At 37.6% G+C, this 20,279-nt stretch overlaps 1 protein-coding gene and 1 non-coding gene across 2 annotated transcripts; one reads left to right on the top strand and one right to left on the bottom strand.

The window, feature by feature from the left end:
* Window positions 1-5,439: 5,439 nt before the first annotated feature.
* On the bottom strand, window positions 5,440-7,122 carry LOC142521792 (uncharacterized). The gene is made up of 3 exons (XM_075624976.1): window positions 6,603-7,122; window positions 5,916-6,112; window positions 5,440-5,778 (listed from the first exon to the last, which is right to left on the bottom strand). Exons 1-3 carry the CDS (start codon window positions 7,120-7,122, stop codon window positions 5,440-5,442), a joined length of 1,056 nt encoding a protein of 351 aa, XP_075481091.1.
* Window positions 7,013-7,118, top strand: LOC142523507 (small nucleolar RNA R71). The gene has a single exon (XR_012814697.1). It is a non-coding gene; the product is annotated as a small nucleolar RNA R71 (small nucleolar RNA).
* Window positions 7,123-20,279: the final 13,157 nt, after the last annotated feature.

Below are 20,279 nucleotides of genomic sequence, written 5' to 3'. Positions count from 1 at the left end.
ATATGATTGCATTCCTCTATTCGGCTCCCCAACACCTTGCATCTCCAACTTTAGCCAGGAATAGGATTCATTCCTTTATTCGACTCTCCCACACCTTACATCTCCATTGTTCTCTTTTTTTAACGCTGCTGATAAATACCTCGATTCAAGAGAATATATTCAAGCTCAATTCATACCTTCAAACCTCTTCGTTCCCCACTTTGGTTTTAAAATTTCACCATCTTATCATGCATGCTTCTAGTTCTAACATTCGTGCAAATAGAATTCAATGTTTTAAATAAAACTTCATGTCTTCACCACATTATGTGATAAAGAAGTGCGAGTACACGACAGACAGGGCATGTCTCATCACCTCTTAATCATCCTTGGCTAACAAGTGCTACTTCGAACACTGTCGACTGACACACACACCAATGCAAAACGACTAAAACTAAATGCCATCAAATAAAACCAACAAAGCAAAAAAAAAAAATTGAACACACAAAACAACACCCTTCCACCCCCCCAATACTAAAGTCGAGCAGTGTCCCCAATGCAACAGACGATAGAAAAAGAGACAGATAGTGCAATACAAAATGGATGCAAGATAACCCAAGCATGCAACATAAACAGAAATAAATAAAATGATCTAAACGAAATGCAAGAAATAAAAGAAGGGACAGAAGTGACTCCCCTCTCAATGATCATCCTCCTCGTACTCCTCCAGGGGAATGACGCCAGCTTCTGGCTCTGGTGCATCGGCATAGTGGAACTGAAACGGCGGTAAGAAGGCTGGCATAGGCGGTGGCATGAGGGCCGGGTCAATACCACTGTGGCTCAGGGACAGACGTAGCATGGCATCAGTAGCGGTCTGATAAGTCTAACTCACAGCCTGCCACTGTAACTGATGGTCAGCGAATGCAGCAAATCCATCCATCCGGTCCTGAAGAAGGCAACGTCGAGGTCGCGGGGCTGGTGGTCGGGGCTGCTGTGGCAGTGGATCGAACATCAAGCCGTCCCATATAGGGCCAAACTGAGGAAAGGCCTTCCGCCGTACCGCGGTCTTCAATAGCCAGCTGGCGTCATCCAGGGCCTTGGTCAGTGGCAACCACTCATCGTCATCCTGAAAACAACCCCGGAGCCCGCACACAGCTCGGTGAAAATGTGGGGAAAGAATAATGCCACATTCGGGTTGTGGATACTCAGCTGGATCTGTGAATGAATAATTTTCCCCACATTGACTGGCATATGGGTTATTAGTGCGTAAAGCAACAGTCCCCTCTCCCTCTGTACTTCGCTAGTGTGCCCGACTGGCATCAATCGTGTGGCCAAAAATGCATACCACATCGCAGCCGGGACTAACAAATATTTCTCGGCAAAACAAGTGTACGATCCAGGTGTCTTTGAGGAGACCCCGGATAGCAAATTCTGCGCATCATCAAATCTAAGTCGGGGTCTGCAGCCCATTCCATATATACCGAATTATCCACACCCGGTGTCTCAAGCACCCTATTAATCTCCATTGAACTAAAATCCACCAAATTCCCTCGCACAATTGCTTTTTGATCGCTCCTCTCAGCCGCATTGGCGTAAAACTCCCGCACTACTGGCGCCACCGCGGCTTGCGGTTGGCTACAAAATTTTCCCCATCTTCTATTTTCAATTTGATTTATAATAAAAATTTTTTACACAAGCTGAAAACCACGTTCCCGAATCGGGGCTCGATGTATCTTTTCATGTTCATATCGTTCCTTAGCAGCATTATTCACAAATAATTGGGAATTACGAGATGATGAGGAAGAAGCATCGTGACTTACCCGAGCTTTCTTAGGCGGCATAGTTTATGATTTGTGAAGAACAAGATGCCCATAGTAAGTGGCGTGTCGCCGGAAGAATTACTCGCCGGAATCCGAAAGAGGAAGCGTCGTAGAATCACAGTGGCGGCTGGAAAGTTGCAGCGGTGGCCGGAGAAACAAAGGGGTGGCCGGAAAATTGACTTCTTGATGCTTGGTGAAGGTGGTGATGCAAGATTTTACCTGAAATTTGCACCAAACAAGTGATTTTAGTGACATTGAGAGAGGAGGTGGCGAAATTTTGAAGGAGAAGGAGTAGGGTTCGAATGGGGAGAAGAAAAGGGGTCTGCATCTTAAAAAAAAATCGATACCCGCCGGGCGGACATAAGTTTCTGCCCGGGCGGATGACTTGTGACTTTTTGAATTTTTTTTTAAAAGGGGGCGCGCTCGGGCGGACATAAATTTTCGCCCGCGCGGACCTCGTTCGCTGCCCCTCATTTTTTTTTGTAAATCGAAAAAAAGTAGAATAAATAAATAAATAACGAAATAGTAAAATCGGAATAAGTAGGGAGAAGAGGTGGTTCTCAATTTATAGTCGAGAGCTGGACTGTCGGTCAGTTTCAGTTCAGATTATCCTGGAACCGGGTGATTCCAAGTTGTGGCTCATTTGTTCCACCCATGTAGTGCTTCAGTCGCTGGGCATTGACCGTAAATGTCCCATCCTTTCCATTTTGCAATTCTACAGCTCCCAATGGGTACAATTTAGAAATCACGAATGGACCAGACCATCGTGACTTAAATTTTCCGGGAAATAGTCGCAACCGGGAGTTGTAGAGTATGACATTTTCGCCTTCTTTGAATTCCCTTTCGATGATTGGCCTGTCATGAGTCCTCTTTGTCTTTTCCTTGTATGATAGTGCGAGATCATATGCCAGATTCCGGAATTCTTCCAACTTATCCAATTGAAGAAGACGTCGATCACCTGCATAAGTAAAGTTAAAGTTTAGTGCTTTTGTTGCCCAATATGCCCGATGCTCTAACTCTACAGGTAGATGACATGCTTTACCAAACAATAACCTATATGGTGTAGTGCCTATAGGTGTTTTGAAAGCAGTCCTATATGCCCAAAGAGCATCATCTAACCTCATTGAACAGTCTTTACGACTGACGCCTACCATTTTTTCCAAAATCTGCTTGATCTCTCTATTCGACACTTCCACTTGACCACTCGTCTGGGGGTGATAGGGGGTAGAAATCTTATGTGTGACACATTATTTACTCAAAAGTTTCAAAGAGTTTGTTACAAAAATGGGTGCCACCATCACTAATGATTGCTCGTGGTGTCCCAAACCTGTTAAAAATATTTTTCTTCAGAAATTTCAGGACCACTTGAGCATCATTAGTGGCATATGCTTCTGCCTCTACCCACTTAGATACATAATCAACCGCAACCAAAATATATTTTTTCGTGAACGAAATGGGAAACGGTCCCATGAATTCTATCCCCCACACATCAAAAACCTCACATTCAATTATATTATTTAAATGCATTTCATGACGGTTTAGGATGTTACCTGTCCGCTGGCATTTATCACAGGCTAGCACACAAGAACGAGCATCTTTAAAAAAGGTTGGCCAAAAGAAGCCACATTCAAGTAACTTAGATTACGTCCTTGTTGGTCCGAAATGACCACCTACCTCAAGGTCATGGCAATGGTTGAGAATTTGACCAAACTCTTCCTCTGCAACACACCTTCTGATCATAGAATATGCACATATTTTTAACAAGAAGGGTTCCTCCCAAAAATAATATTTCAGGTCCGAAAAGAATTTCTTTCTTTGGTGAATTGTTAAATTTGGGGGAGGGGTGAGCCTGTAACAAGAAAATTCACAAAGTTTGCAGACCAGGGACAATTTTTCACCACTAGCAGCTGCTCATCCGGAAACCAATAATCTATCTCATCGTTTTCACAATTTGTACTAACATGCTCTAGTCTAGAAAGATGATAAGCTACCACATTTTTTATCTTTTATTTCGAGGTCAAACTCTTGGAGAAGTAATATCCACCTAAGCAATCGTGGTTTGGCCTCTTTCTTAGCAAGCAGATATTTAAGGGCAGAGTGGTCAGTAAACACAATTACTTTTGACAAAACAAGGTATGAATGGAACTTGTTAAGTGCAAATACTACTGCAAGTAATTCTTTTTCAATGGTGGCATAGTTTAATTGCGCTTCATCTAGAGTCTTACTTGCATAGTATATAATGTGAAATACCTTGTTCCGCCTTTGGCCAAGGACAGCACCAACCGCAGTATCACTGGCATAGCACATGACCTCGAAGGGTAGATCCCAATATGGTGCCACCAAGACAGGATCCGTCACCAAGCGCTCTTTCAAATCCTCGTATGCCTGTATGCAGTCAGAATTAAAATCAAAAGGCACATCTTTCATAAGTAAAGGAGGATAGAGGTTTGGCAATTTTTGAAAATTCTTTTATAAAACGCCGATAAAAACCGGCGTGGCCTAGAAAACTTCTAACTCCCTTTATGGATGTCAGAGGTGGTAAGTTCTTGATAACTTCCACTTTTGCCTTATCCACCTCTATTCCATGTTGTGATATCTTGTGCCCCAACACTATGCCTTCCTGCACCATAAAATGGCACTTTTCCCAATTTAGTACCAAATTCGTCTCCTCGCATCTCATCAACACCACCTTCATATTCTGCAAACATTCATCAAACGTTGCAACAAAGATAGAAAAGTCATCCATAAATATTTCAAGAAATGTTTCAATCATATCATGGAATATAGCAGTCATGCAGCGTTGAAATGTACTAGGGGAATTACAAAGACCAAAAGGCATACGGCGAAAAGAAAAATTTCCATAAGGACAAGTGAAAGTGGTTTTCTCTTGGTACTCAGGTGCAATAGTGATTTGATAATACCCCGAATACCCATCTAGAAAATAGTAAAACTCATGCCCCGCTAGTCGCTCTAACATCTGATCAATAAAGGGAAGGAGAAAGTGGTCTTTACAGGTAGCATCATTTAATTTCCTATAGTCAATACATACTCTCCACCCCATAACAGTCCTCGTGAGAATAAGTTCATTCTTTTCATTAGTGATCACCGTAATCCAACCTTTCTTAGGCACACATTGAACAGAACTTACCCATTCACTATCTGAAATAGGATAGATAATACCTGCATCGAGAAGCTTAATAGTTTCGGTCTTCACTACCTCTTGCATCTTTGGATTGAGTCATCTTTGAGGCTGCACGAGAGGTGAGTACTTTTCTTCCATTAATATCTTATGCATACAAACCGATGGATTGATCCCTTTGATATCCGCCACTTTCCATGCAAATGCGCTCTTGTGCGCTTTCAAGACTTTCAACAGTTTGTCCTCCATCACATCTGTCAAAGAAGAAGAGATAATCACAGGAAGTTTATTATTCTCGCCTAGATAGACGTATTTCAGATGTGGAGGTAATGACTTGAGCTCCAGAGTTGGTGGCTCCTCTAGGCTTGACTTCTGAGGGATCAAGTCTCTTCGATCCCCCAAGTCCTCTAATCTCATCCTTATTGGCGGCCTCTTCCATGGCTAGTTGGCATTGAGGTATGCCATTATCTCGGCTTTCTCTGCATCCAATTCGTCTTCTCATGATTAAGTAATGAGAGTGGCTTCTAAAGGGTCCCTAAGAGCATCCTGCACATAAATGAACACAAGAGAATCAAAAGAATCAATTCTATAACAACTATCAGAATGCAGTGTGTGCTTAAGTGCATTAAAAACGCCAAAAGTAATCTCCTCTTCTCCCACTCTCAATCTCAACTTCCCTTCCTGCACATCAATTAGAGCCTTGCTAGTTGCAAGGAATGGTCTCCCCAAAATTAAAGGCATCTCTATATCTTCCTCCATGTCGAGCACCACGAAATCTGCAGGAAAAATGAATTTGTCCACTTTCACTAGCACATTCTCAATAACTCCCCCAATCCAAGTTTCCTAAACACAGACAAAGGCATAAGATTAATACTCGTACCAAGATCACACAAAGCTTTATGCAAAACAACATCACCAATCATGCAAGGAATAGAAAAACTCCCTGGATCCTTAAGTTTCGGTGGGATCTTGTTTTGCACCAAAGCAGAGCAATTTTCAGTTAGATTAACCGTGTTGTGATCATCCAATTTTCTCTTGTTTGCTAAGACGTCCTTCAGAAATTTAGCGTAGCTTGGCATTTGCATTAGAGTATCAGAAAAGGGAATATTGATGTGCAATTTCTTGAATACTTCTAAGAACATACCGAATTGCGCATCTAATTTCGCCTTTTTTAATGCTGCAGGAAAAGGTGGAGGGATAACAATTTTAGATTGTGCAGTGGGTGCTGGTGTAGAGTTAGAAGACTTACCTTTTGATGACTTAGTCTGTTCATCCAGTACTTGATTTTTTATGGCCCTCTAGACTCTAAAATTTTTCCACTCTTCAACTCGATGGCCTTCACTTGCTCTTTGGATTGATCATTGTGTTACTTGGCAAGGTGCCCGGCTCTCTACTTGCTATCATCTTTGCTAACTGTCCAATCTGATTCTCTAGCCCCTTTATCGATGCATCTTGATTTTGGAGTCTAGTTTCGGTAGATGAGATGAATTTAGACATCATCTGCTCCAAATTGGACTTTTCTTCTATAGGAGGGTCAGATCTGTACATTGGTTGTTTTCCATATGATTGTCCTCCCTATGGTCGATTCTGACTATTTTGGCCACCCCATGAGAAGTTGGGATGTTATTTTCATCCAGGATTGTATGTGTTCGAATATGGATAATTACATGGACGATTTTGGACTCCCACTTGATTCACTGGTGCCCCTTCTTGCACATAAAAAGGACCACTGTCTTGAAAGTCCTTAATATAGTGTTCTCCTCCGCATTTTTCACAAAATATCTCTTGAAGAGGCATAGCCGTGCAACCCATATTCAAGCCGTCCAATTTTGTATTCAAGACATCAAGTTGTGCAGTAATAGCGGAAATGTCAGTTACCTGATGAACTCCTGCACTTCTTCGCTGGTTGTTCCTTTCAGATTGAGGATGATAGCTGCTAGCAGCCATCTCCTCTAATAACTCGTATCCTTCCTCAGCAGTTTTTCTCAAGAGGCTTCCACAAGCAGCAGCATCTATCATAGTACGATTAGGAGTAAGCAAGCCATAGTAAAAGGTTTGAACGACTAACCCAAGTGGCAGTTCATGATGAGGGCATCTTCGTAATAAATCTTTGAAACGCTCCCATGCCTCATATAAAGACTCCTGCTCGAACTGAGCAAATGTGGTGATGTCTGCCCGCACCTTCATGGTCTTAGATGGAGGAAATTATTTAATGAGAAACGCTTTCGCCATGTCCTCCCATGTGGTGATCGAACCTACAGTAAAACAATTTAACCATGCTTTAGCTTTGTCACGTAAGGAGAAAAGAAATAAACGCAACCTAACAGCATCATCAAAAGCTCCATTAAATTTAAAAGTATCGCAAATTTCAAGGAAATCTGCGATGTGCGTGTTTTGGTCATCTACTGCAGATCTTCCAAACTGGACTGTATTCTGAATCATTTGAATTATGGCTGGCTTGATTTTGAAGTGGTTTGCCCGCACAATAGGCCTCACAATGCTGGGGCGTGCACCATCCAAAGAAGGGTGGGCATACTCTAGCATCGGTATGCGGCGTGGCATCTCAACATGTCTGCCTTCATGGTGTTCCTCCTCATGCTCGTGCTCGTGCCTCTCCATCAGTTCCTTCAGTCTCTGCTGCTGTCTTCATCTGCGGAAAGTTCTTTCAATTTCCGGATCAAACTGCTCAAGCTCCACGTCAAGTGACTTTGGCATGCACTGGAAAAGATATTTGGAATAGAATGTGGAGTGTTAGCTCAAGAAAAATAAAACAATGCTAAAGAAAATAACTAAAAATAAAATTTTGAATTAACAGTCCCCGGCAATGGCGCCAAAAACTTGATCGAGCAAAACTTGCACTGTTGAATCCTTAATAAAAATATTATTTTGTATGCTCGAAAATTAAACGCAAGTGCACGATGTCAAGTAATAGTATAATGTACGAGAGTATGAGTATCGTTACACTGAAGACTGTATTTTAAAATTATTAATTCCAGTTATCAAATCTTTAGCAACGAAATTTGAATGGTTGTTTATTACTACTATGCTCAAATAAACATTCAAATAAAAATGTTCAGGAATTAAATAATTAGATATAATATCTAGAATGGTTGATTAAAATTTAATGAGAAATGAATTTGTTGGGAATTTCTGTTCACCGACCCCTCGTTCATTAATTAATTCGTTCGATAGTGATTTACGCTTCCGACGAGATTTCCTATTCAATTGAACATGCCCTCTCGAGCTATGCCAAACTAACTCTACTCAATGAAGTAATTAAATGTATTTAATTATTTATCAAGAGTGCATCGCATTTCGATCTATGAAATCTCCTAGTTTTCGTCCTACCAGACTATGACTATCGGTGTGTATCAAATTTCATATGTCTATGTAAATTATAGATCCACGGGCTATGCTACTCAATCGCAATATAAAACGTTGTTAAAGTTAGCTACGCTTTATCAACACAATGAAAAACAGTAGCATACTCAAGAATAAAGCAAAAATCAAAATATAAATTAACTAAATCAAAGTTCGGGGTAGGATCCCCTTAAATCCCACCAAATATTTTAGTTAGCTTCTCAAATTCATAGTACAAATAAACGAAACAATGTTTAAACGATGAATTCTAAACAAGAAATACTAGACAAAACGAGATCTGCGAAGAACGATGCTTGGAAATCTTCGAATCTTCAACTCCAAGCAATTTCTCCAAGCTTTTCTCCCTCTCTAGACTCCTTGGCTGCTGAATCAATCTAGTTTTCGTGCCTAGGGTTCTTCCAAATCCTTCCCCATTCAGAAATAAGGAAAAAAATTGGCCAAGAATCTTTCCAAAATTATAAGCGCGCCCAAGCGGACATAAGTTTCCGCCCGGATGGATGACTTTCGCAAATCTTGTTCCAACATTTTAATCGACGCGCCCGGGCGGAAATAAGTTTCCGTCTGGGTGGATGACCTTCGCGAAAATTCTTCTTTCTCACACCTTGCAGGCGCCCGGGCGGACATAATTTTCCGCCCGGGCGGATGGCCTTTTAAATTTTCCCATTATTTTCAGTTCAGTCACGAATTACCTGTATTTTCAACCAAGAGCCTTATGAGCAACAAGAAAACATAAATTATGATAAAATAACACAAAACGCATGCAATTTAAACGATATATGCAACACAATGAACTATCACACAATATGAAAAACACGTAAAATCCATCTATATCAGACAGCGTTCATCTTTACGTGCCAAGACTTACCCATCGATATTGAACCTTAATGAACGGTCGCCATGAGTTCCCTCAATAATATGAGCCGAAATCATGGGAGTTTCACGTAGTTCATATCACCATGTCAATGGATGTCACAGCTTTCTGGTATCCAGGGCTCTCCCAATAATATGAGCCGAGCCCCGAGCACGGGTAGCATTCATCATGCTTAATGAACGGTCGCCATGAGTTCTCTCAATAATATGAGCTGAAATCATGGGAGTTCCACGTAGTTCACATCACCATGTCAATGAATGTCACAGCTTTCCGGTATCCAGGGCTCCCCCAATAATATGAGCCGAGCCCCGAGCACGGGTAGCATTCATCATGCTCCCATTGTCGATGGAAGACATGGAAATTATAAACACATTTATAATTCTCCTTTTCGGGCTTGATATTAATTTTGAATCTTATTCAAAATGAGGGTTTTTAATTTTGAAAGATCTCATCATTAATTTTGTTTAAAAGCTCGCCATGTTTGATCGTATGTTTTCCGGATTCATGCAACTTTGTTATTATCATAATAATAACGCATATACTCATTATTTATAATATATCATGCATATATATTATAAATAGTAAACTAACCAAGGAGATCAATCATCCCAAAAACTAATGGCCCGTGTGAGCCAAACACGAGCCTAGGTCCAATCATAGGGAATGCATTGGATTCAAATGCACAATTACATAAGCCTCCAATATTTACATGTCTTCGATCTTCATAAGAATCATGGACACCATCTTCCAATCTTGATCTTCCACTATACTAATATTTACAAATAAATATCCATAGCAAATAGGGATACATCTCATGGGGTGGGAACGGGCTATAAACCAAGCCATTTATAAATTGATAATTATTACAATCATTCAACACAAAATATCCTAGCATACACCTAACAAATTGGGCTTGGGCTTTTGATCATCCTTCATGCATAATATCACATATCATACACCATCAATTAATTATCACAATAATTAATTGATCTAATATTATATATATTGCTCCAATTACTAACCGTCACGATTATAAATTAAATCAACAAAGTAAACAAACTCTTTTGCCAACTTTCTAATTAATTTATTTATAACCGAATTTCTTGTAAATAATAATTTATTATAAATAATTAAAGTCAAACTTCAATTATTTATTTTATGAGAAAATATATACAAATTTTGTGGATTTAAACTTAAGGGCCCAACAAGACATTTTTAACAAAAACATTTTGGCCCATTTAAATTCACAAATTGTGTTAGCCATCTAATGGTCCAACAACTCAAGGCCCATGACACTTTGATATTCAAAAATATTTTTGGAAACCCTAGTCGTCATCGCCGTTGCCGGAGCTACGTCTCCGGATTCTGCCCGAAATCCTCCCAAAACCGGCCTTGATTTGTTGCGACGAATTTCTCATGCGGTTAGAAATAGGTTCTCAATATAATATCTTGTATTTGCTACACAAAATAGTAACCTTAGCTAATGATACCACTAGAAAACGGATCGGTTACGGTGCCCGGATACACAACGCAAGTTTCAAAACAAAATTTTTTAAAAGAAAACCGAGCACCCTTACATATAGTGTGTAGCAAATAACATAAAACACAAAAATGACATTCATAGTGTGTTTAGTATTTTACCTATCAATCACAAAGGATTGATGATGGCTCCAACTAAGTTGTTAAACAACTTAGCTCTTCAATGGATAAACAAATCTACAAGCCTCCTTTCAGCACTCCTTGCTCAAAAATTAAGCCAACCACCAACTAGGAAGATCCCCTCTAATTTTGCACTAGAAAAATTAGAGGATTTTTCTTTTGAGAAGGTTGTGATATCCTCAACAATTGAAGAAGCAAATTTTTGAGGGAAAATTACATCAAAATTTCGGCCAAGGCTTGTGGAGAGAAGGGGATGATATTTTCTTGGTTGTGTAAAAAGTTAAAGTGTAAAAGTTGCATGTTCATGTCATGCCATTAACTCAAAAATTGCCTCCAATCCTTCACCTTCCAAGCATGCAATTTTGTTTGGGCTTGTAACTATTACAAGGCTCATGGACTTTTATTTAAATATCTCACACATTTGAAATCATTTAAACATTACTTGATTTTACTCAAGCCCACTAGTTGAATAATTATTTCTAATTGGGCTCTACAAGGCCCAATGTTATTTAATTAATTCAACACTTGAACTAATTTAATTATTTTGACTCCACTAGGTCAACTAGTGTTTATTTAATTCAACACTTGAATTTAATTTTATTTAGTCCTTAATAATGTTTATAAAAATCACAATTTTCAAATACATTATTTATTTGGCCAACTTTTAATTTAGCAACATTTTCACAAATTAAAAGTCACATTCCCCATATTCCTATTATAGAAGTCATACTTCTATTTTGTTAGCGCTTATAAACTCCTTTATAAGCCGTTCAACACATTGAACTATTTTTTTCCCAACGGGATCTAGAAAGCTAGTACTTGTGTGGCCCTCAATGGTTCAATGATATAACTAGCAGTGGATTCACATCTCAATGTGATTCGAGACTAAACATGTCCTTGTATGAGCATACCCCAGTTGCTCCATTCTTACATATCAACTCCTTCATAATAAGAACGTTAGAACTCAAGTCTGATAGTACCCAACCAATCATGTTAAACGCCTAGCAGCATCGCTTACATGTTTCCCTAGGTATCAAATGATAATGCCTGTAAGAACCAATATATTATGGTTAGCGTACAGTATGGTCCCTTCATCTCATATATCCTGATCGATTCGACAACTATTGGTATATTGAGAGCTGTCAAAGAATCGATACTATGTGTCATGTCGTAGTTGCATCGATGGTGTAATCTATGAAACCACTTTCATAATTACCACCAACACTCTGATCAGATATTTCAAACTACAAACACATGAGATCACATAGGATATCCATACCCGAAGGTAAGTGGTGAATCCCCGACTACAATGCATCGACTTCTATATGTTTCGACAAAACACCCAACCTTCCCACCTCATGACCCCATGAGAGTGGTAAACAAGTCAAAGTGCAATGCTAGCATATAGAGTCTCAATGTTGTCCCGGGTCAGAAGGACTAATGGTGTACAACCATAAACTATGACGTTTCCACTCGATAATTGTGAACCACTTGGAAAGTCCTTTATGGAAGGTTGTTCAGTGCACTCTACAAGGAGCACCTATCTGCATGTTTGCACATCATAATGTCCCCTACCAATGAAACATGGTACTCACATCTCAGATACTAGTCTCAAACTCGAGCAGCCTTTATCCTTCTTAACGGCGGCTGAATCGACTAGGAACTGTTTAAAATATATAGTATTCCAAATATGAGTTTTATGATACTCATCATATGAGCATCTCATATTCTTTCTTTCTACTATTTATATATTCAAAAACTTTATCTATGCAACTAGCATGGTTATACAGATAAAGATGTGCCAAAACAATAATTTGAAATATAATTAAAATAAAGATTGTTTATATATAAAGTTTCAACATAAACTATCGGCCAACACTTGGCTCGATGGACACCTACTCTAACACATTTAACTCAATTCTAGTGCAAAATGACCATTTTTCTCTTGAAATCCTAATTTAACCATTTTACCCCTGGACCTTAAAATTTCGACTTGAATCCATCCAAACTTATTATAACACATTAAAACATACTTATAATCATTTCATAGACGTAAACTCGAGCACATGCATTACATTCAAACAATCATTTTAAAACATGGACCCGAGTCCCGGTCGGGTCCCGGTTTTAACCCGAATCAACCCGAAACGCAACCAAACATTCCCAAACTTAAACCATGACTTAACGACACCTAACCATGCCTAAAACACTCATGTTCAGACCATACAAGACCCTCAAAAGACCCTTGCAACCCGCTGGAGTTTCTGCATCTAAGGACCGAAACCCTATCTCCAATCCAAGCCCATATCTCGACTCTAGCCCAAACCACGCCAGACCAGCCTCGAACCTACCACCCCTAGGACTTACCTGAACCATCCTGTACCGACCAAGCCCCTGGCTACAACCCCTGCTCACTAGATCGCTCGAAAGAAACAAGCATGACCTTCGCCCGGCTTACCCTTTTTGACCCAAGCCACACGTTACCACCAGCCGTACATGGGCTGTCTTGAGCCTCTGTCCAGACCCCCAGGGTCGGAACCATGGCTCCAGTCGGTCCCATGCACACTTACCCTCAACCCTTAACCGATTGAGCCCAAGAACGTGCCAAACCAATAAGATCCAATCGGCCACCTACGAGAACGTGTTCTAGATCTGATGTTCCACCTAAATCCATGATAAACCTGTTGTAAATCACCTTCACAATTCGATCCAGGCAGCCCGTCCAACCATTTTAGAATAAACTCGACTAAACTTATTAAATTTTTTAGAATAAATATTTTCTTAACTAAAAATAAAATTTTAGTTTTTAAATCTTTAACATATTAATCATCTTCGGTCCTCCAGCCCCGTCCAACCATTGATATTCGTATGAAAATATTTAAATTATGGAATCAAACAAAATACACAATTAATAATTGAGTCACTCAAAATATATCATTCATACGTCCAAAATCATTTAATTAAATTAATTTCCTAATTTTATAATTTTCATGCATGGGGTCTACGTTGTTATACCTATATGTCTGCCCAAATATTTTCGACGATTTTATTTATTCCCCCAACAGTTTGCTGTTCCACGGAAGATTTCTTTTCTTTCCAAATATTTCTTCTGCAAAGCTTGTAGTTTTTCCTTTCATTGTACTTAATCGAAAATATCCATTTATAGAATTTTGATACAACTTAAACGAAAAGTTAACTTTGTCTATCTATGTGAGACAGAGCCATGATCCCCATGCTCGTCTAGTGAAGATGTCATCTTCAGTGAGTGATGAAACAAGAGGTGTTTAATTCTCCGGAGGATCCTTGATAAACTTCTGAATGTTCATATCTGGTCTTCTCAACTTGATGAAGTGAAAGGTCATGTGAGGCTTTCTTGGCTAGTTCCAGCGCTGTACTAAAAAAATAAAGCTCTCAAATATCTCATATTGACAAATAATGATTACAGATTATTTGTCCATGTTTCATAAACAGCTTCCTAGATTTTTGATAGTGCTGAGATTTCTGAGAAGTTGGGTGATGTAGTATAAACTAAGACAAGAGTCCCAAATTCATACCATGTTGTGAGTGTGAGTAAATCTAATTCTCAAAATATGGTGAGAGGAGAAAAAGATGATGAATATGATATGGAAGACGATATGAGAATAAGAATGAGAATTGGGTAAGGAATGGACGTGATCAGGGATTCGGGAGAAAAGAGGCTGTACGTGGGAGATACAACAAAGGATGTAGTGAACATGGTAACATAGGTAGAATTAAAATGAAGATTTTGTCATTTCATGGAAAATCTGATCCAGAAGCCTAATTAAAGTGGGAAAAGATGGTAGAGTTTTTGTTCGACTGTCACCACTACTCCAAACTCAAAAAGGTTAAGTTGACGATGGTTGAATTTTTAGACTGTGCACTTATTTGGTGGGATTAGCTTGTGATCACTATGAGAAGGTAAAAAAAAAAAAGACCAATCAATACGTGGAATGAGATGAAGAGGGTCATGAGAAAGAGATTTGTGCCCACCCATTACTATCGTGAGATGTTTAAGAGGCTACAAAGTTTGATGCAAGTTACTAAGAGTGTCGAATATTACCATAAGGATTTCAAAGTAACCATGATAGAACCAACATATAGGAGGACGATGAGGCTACAATGACACGTTTTCTATGTGGTTTGAACATTGAGAGTCAAAGCCAAGTAGATCTTAGGCACTACATGGACTTGGATAAGATTGTGCAAATGGTGATCAAACTAGAGCAACAAATCAAGAGGCGAGAAGTTGATCTCACCAATCAAGTGGGAAGTTCATCATTTTCTAGGCGTCCAAACATTTAAAAACGTGAAGGTAAAGTGGTGACCAAGCCCAAATTCAAACCCAAGCAAGAAGAACCTATGCAAGGAGTGCAAGATAAATCTAAAACTCGTACAATAGTTCTAGAGATATTAAATGTTTTAAATGTAAAAAATTTGGTCATATTGTTATCCAATGTCCAAAAAAGAGAGTTATGACAATGACTGCCTATGAGTAGTTGGAATCTGAAAGTGAAGAAGATAATGAGGGTGATGATGATGAGATGCCCTAGTTGAAGGATCCTGATGAGGAATAAGAGATTGTTGTAGGTGAAGCACTTGTAATTAGACGTATCATGGGTACACAATTTAATGAGGAGGAGACTAATGAAAGGGAAAACATGTTCCATATATTTTTTGTGAATGAGAAGGTTTGCAAGCTTATCATAGATGGAGGGAGTTGTATCAATGTGGTTAGTTGTGAACTTGTGGGGAACTTGGGTTTGCCTACTTTGAACCATCCACAACCCAATAGATTAAAGTGGTTGAATGAATGTGCTGAAGTGAAAGTGAACAAGCAAGTTTTTTTATCCTTTTCGATTGAGAAGTATGTGGATGAGGTGTTATGTGATGTAGTACCAATGCATACTTTTCATATTCTATTGGTAAGACATTGGCAATACGATAGGAAGGTGGTACATTATGATTTCAAAAATAGGTACTCATTTACTCTAAAGAAGGAATCTATTACACTTCTTCCATTGTCTCGAAAGCAAGTGTTAGAGGATCAAAAAAAAATTGGTCAAAAAAATAGTGACCAAAAGAGTGAGGTGACCATAGAAAGGAAAGAAAATGAGAGAAAAGAGGTCGAGAAAAATACTTATATGACCCAAAAAAGTGAGTTGAAACAAATCCATCACACAAATGATCCACTTGAGTTAATTATTTATAAGGAGTTTCTCCTAAACACAAGTGATATAGCTAGATTACTTCCGAGCATTGTTGTTTCCCTTTTTTGTAGGATTTTGATGATGTATTTCTGGATGAGCTATCACAAGGACTATCACCGTTGAGAGGAATTGAACACCAAATTGATTAGGTACCCAGAAGTGCCTTGACATACAGACCAACATAGAGGAAAAACCCGAAAGAGTCTAAGGAGCTTCAGCGGCAAGTAAATGAAATTTTAGATAGAAGATTTGGACTTAGTAATGCGCCAAGAATTTTTCTGAGATCGGTTGAATATGTTTTGTGTGCGCATATAGGAAAGTTTGTTGTGGTATACTTTGATGATATACTAGTGTATAGCAAAAACTTGGATGAACATGTTGAGCATTTGAAACTTGTTCTAATAACACTTAAAGTTGAAAAGTTTTATGCTAATATAAAGAAGTGTAATTTTTTCACAAACAAACTTGTTTTCCTTGGTTTTGTTGAGTTTACAAGATATACAAGTGTATGAGGATAAGGTAAGTGCTATTAGAGATTAGCCAACACCTATTACTATTGGTAAAGTTTGAAGCTTTCATGATATTGCAAGCTTCTATGGGAGGTTTGTAAAGGATTTTAGCACGTTAGCGGCACGCATCACGATGGTGATTAAGAAGAACGTCCAATTCAATTGGAGCAAGGAGCAAGAGAAGTCTTTTAATGATATTAATTACAAATTAATTAATACTCCTTTACTTATTTTTCCTGAATTCGCTAATACTTTTGAAATTTAATCTGATGCATCAGGTGTATGTATTGGATGAGTGTTGGTCCAAGGAGGATGAATCATTGCATACTTTAGTGAGAAGCTGAATGGAGCAGCCCCGAACTACCCAACCTATGACGAGGAGTTATATGCTTTGGTGAGATCCCTTGAGACGTGGAAACACTACCTTAGGCCTAAGCATTTGTGTTTATACGGATCATGAATGTCTATATCACCTAAAGATGCAGCAAAATCTTAACAAGAGGCATGCCAAGTGGGTCATATTCATTGAAACATTATTTTACGTGATCAAGTACAAAGAAGGTAAGGAAAATATATTGGCCGATGCACTATCACTGAGGTACGTACTATGTTGGATGATTACTTTAAGGAGATTTTATAGACATGTATGCATGGTTCACATAATAAAGTTTACTTGCATAATGGTTTCTTCTTAGAGAAGATAGATTGTGCATTCGTAGATCTTCAATTCCTGAACTGCTTGTTAAGGAGCACATGTGGAGGTTTTATGGGGCATTTTGGTGTAGCTAAGACATTGAATACACTGCATGAGCACTTTTATTGGGCTCATATGAAACGTGATATTGAACATGTTTGTGATAAGTGTATAACTTGTAAGCAAGCTAAATCTAGAACATAATCACATGGTTTATATACTCCACTTCCCCTTCCTAACGAACCTTAGGTTGACATTTCTATGGATTTGGATTTGGGGTTTCCTAGGACTAAGAAGGGGAGGGATTACATATTTCTTCTTGTCAATAGGTTTTGCAAGATGACACATTTTATAGCTGGTCATAAAACCGATGATGCGTCCAATATCACATACTTTTTCTTTAGAGAAGTTAGGTTGCATGTTATGCCTAGGACAATTTTCTCTGATCTTGATGCTAAGTTTTTGAGTTATTTTTGGAAAATTTTATGAGCTAAACTTGTAGTAAATTGCTAATTTCAAATGCTTATCATTCACAAACGAATGATCAAACTAAAGTTGTTAATATAACTTTAGGAACATTGTTACTTACCATAATTTTTAAAAAAATTAAAGAGTTGGGAAGAGCGCCACTAGTAGAATTTTTGGTTTTTACTTCGCCACTGGTTACTTCGACGATTATTAATTATGCAGTATTATATACCAATTAACTTCGGTAATAACACCGGCGAAGTAAAACATTATTTTTTACTTCAAAATTTAAAAAACACGGACTTCACTTCTAATTTTTTGTAACATTTACTTCGACAGAGTAGTTTTGATTAAGTAAAAAGTTCAAAAAATTAACATTTATATTTAATAAAGTAAAAAAATGAACCATACTTAACTTTTAATTTCCTTTAATTACTTTGTAAAAGATGAACCGGTAGTTAACTTTTAATACAACCCAATAATTGTGAAGTCATTCTTTATTAATTACTTAACTATAATACAAAAAAAAGTCTGTCAAATCGACTAATTCGTCAGTAAATGTAAATTGTGAAGTAACAAAATACCAAATACATCAACAAATAAAATTATGGTGAAGTTATATAATATATTTACTTCATCATAATTTCATAACAACGAAGTCGTTCGTATCAATTACTTCAGCATACAAAACCTATGAAGTTATACAAAACATTTACTTCGTCAATAAATGTAAACTATGAATTCACTACAAAAAAATAATGAGGTAAAATCGGAAAATTTTGCGAAGGTTGTTACTTAAATGGTCGCTAATTAGCGCACTTAGCAACAGTTAAATATAGCGACGATTTTTGGAAAAAACGTCACAATTAGCGACGGTTTATTGAAACCGTTGTTATATTTAGCAACAGTTTATTGAAACGTCGCTATAATTAGCGACAATTTAATATAAATAACAATGGTTTTTGGATTCTTTATTAATTACTTTACTATAATACAAAAAAAAATTGAGTCTTTCAAATCGACTACTTCGTCAATAAACGTAAATTGTGAAATAACAAAATACCAAATACTTCAACAAATAAAAATTATGGCGAAGTTATAGAATATATTTACTTCATCATAGTTCCATAACAACGAAGTCGTTCGCATCAATTACTTCACCAAAATATAAAACCTATGAAGTTATACAAAACATTTACTTCGTCAATCAATGTAAACTATTGATTCACTACAAAAAAATTATGAGATAAAATCGGAAAATTTTGCGACGGTTGTTACTTAGACTGTCGCTAATTAGCGCACTTAGCGATATTTAACCATCGCTATTTATAGTGACTGTTTTTGGAAAAATCGTCGGAAGTAGCGACGGTTTCAATAAATCGTCGCTATATTTAGCAACAGTTTAATATAAATAGTGACGGTTTTTGGATTCTTTATTAATTACTTCACTATAATACAAAAAAAATGAAGTCTTTCAAATCGACTACTTCGTCAATAAATGTAAATTGTGAAGTAACAAAATACCAAATACTTCAATAAATAAAAATTATGGCAAACTTATAGAATATATTTACTTCATCATAGTTCCATAACAACGAAATCGTTCCCATCAATTATTTCACCAAAATACAAAACCTATAAAATTATACAAAACATTTACTTCGTCAATCAATGTAAACTATGAATTCACTACAAAAAAAATTATGAGGTAAAATCGGAAAATTTTGCGACGGTTGTTACTTAGACGGTCGCTAATTAACGTACTTAGCTACGGTTAAATATAACCATCGCTATTTATAGCGACGATTTTTGGAAAAACCGTCGCAATTAGCGACAGTTTATTGAAACCGTCGCAAAATTTAGCAACAATTTATCGAAACGTCGCTATAATTAGCGATGATTTAATATAATTGTCGCTATTTGTAGCGACGATTTTTGGAAAAACCGTCGCAAGTAGCGACGATGTATTGAAACCATCGCTATATTTAGCAACAGATTATTTAAACATCCCTAAAATAGCGACTGTTTAAATAAATCGTAGCTCATTGAGACCGTTTGTCCAAAAATCGTCGCTATTTTTTCAAAAATCGTCGCAAATTGTCTATAATTAATACCTTCCCACTAGGTTCATGTTCCTTCACACCACTTCACATCTGTGATAAATTTATCTTTAGGCGATTTTAGTTTCGATTTGCGGTAAGTTTTTTAGCTTCAATTTTTGGTAAATTTTTTATGTTGGAATCATGAATTTTGTTATCATGTATCCACTAATTATAAAATTAAATTTTTTATTGAATTATAAAACAAAAAATATTATATATATATATATAAAATCGTCGCTAATTAGCGACGGGTTTTGATATATTCAGTCGCTAATTAGCGATGGTTTATTTCAAAAATCGTCGCTAATATCTCTAAACCGTCGTTAATTAGCGATGGTTTTTTAAATAAATCGTCGCTTTGATTGCGACGGTGACTTTAAAGTTCCGTCGCTAATTACAAATTTTTTTTTTGTAGTTTTATAAATGCTATTA

The sequence above is a fragment of the Primulina tabacum genome, chromosome 13 (assembly GCF_025594145.1).
Source record: "Primulina tabacum isolate GXHZ01 chromosome 13, ASM2559414v2, whole genome shotgun sequence".
Classification (NCBI taxonomy): domain Eukaryota; kingdom Viridiplantae; phylum Streptophyta; class Magnoliopsida; order Lamiales; family Gesneriaceae; genus Primulina; species Primulina tabacum.
The sequence above is the reverse complement of the archived record's forward strand: the minus strand, read 5'-3'. Positions and strand labels throughout refer to the sequence as shown.

Excerpts from the sequence above, each read along its gene's own strand:
- LOC142521792 (XM_075624976.1), bottom strand. The coding sequence starts at position 7,122 with ATGAAGGTGCGGGCAGACATCACCACATTTGCTCAGTTCGAGCAGGAG. Across the intron at positions 6,113-6,602 it reads GGGAGTCCAAAATCGTCCAT|CATTAAAAAAGGCGAAATTA; the intron begins GTAATTATCCAT and ends CTTTTCCTGCAG. Across the intron at positions 5,779-5,915 it reads CTGAAAATTGCTCTGCTTTG|GAAACTTGGATTGGGGGAGT; the intron begins GTGCAAAACAAG and ends GTCTGTGTTTAG.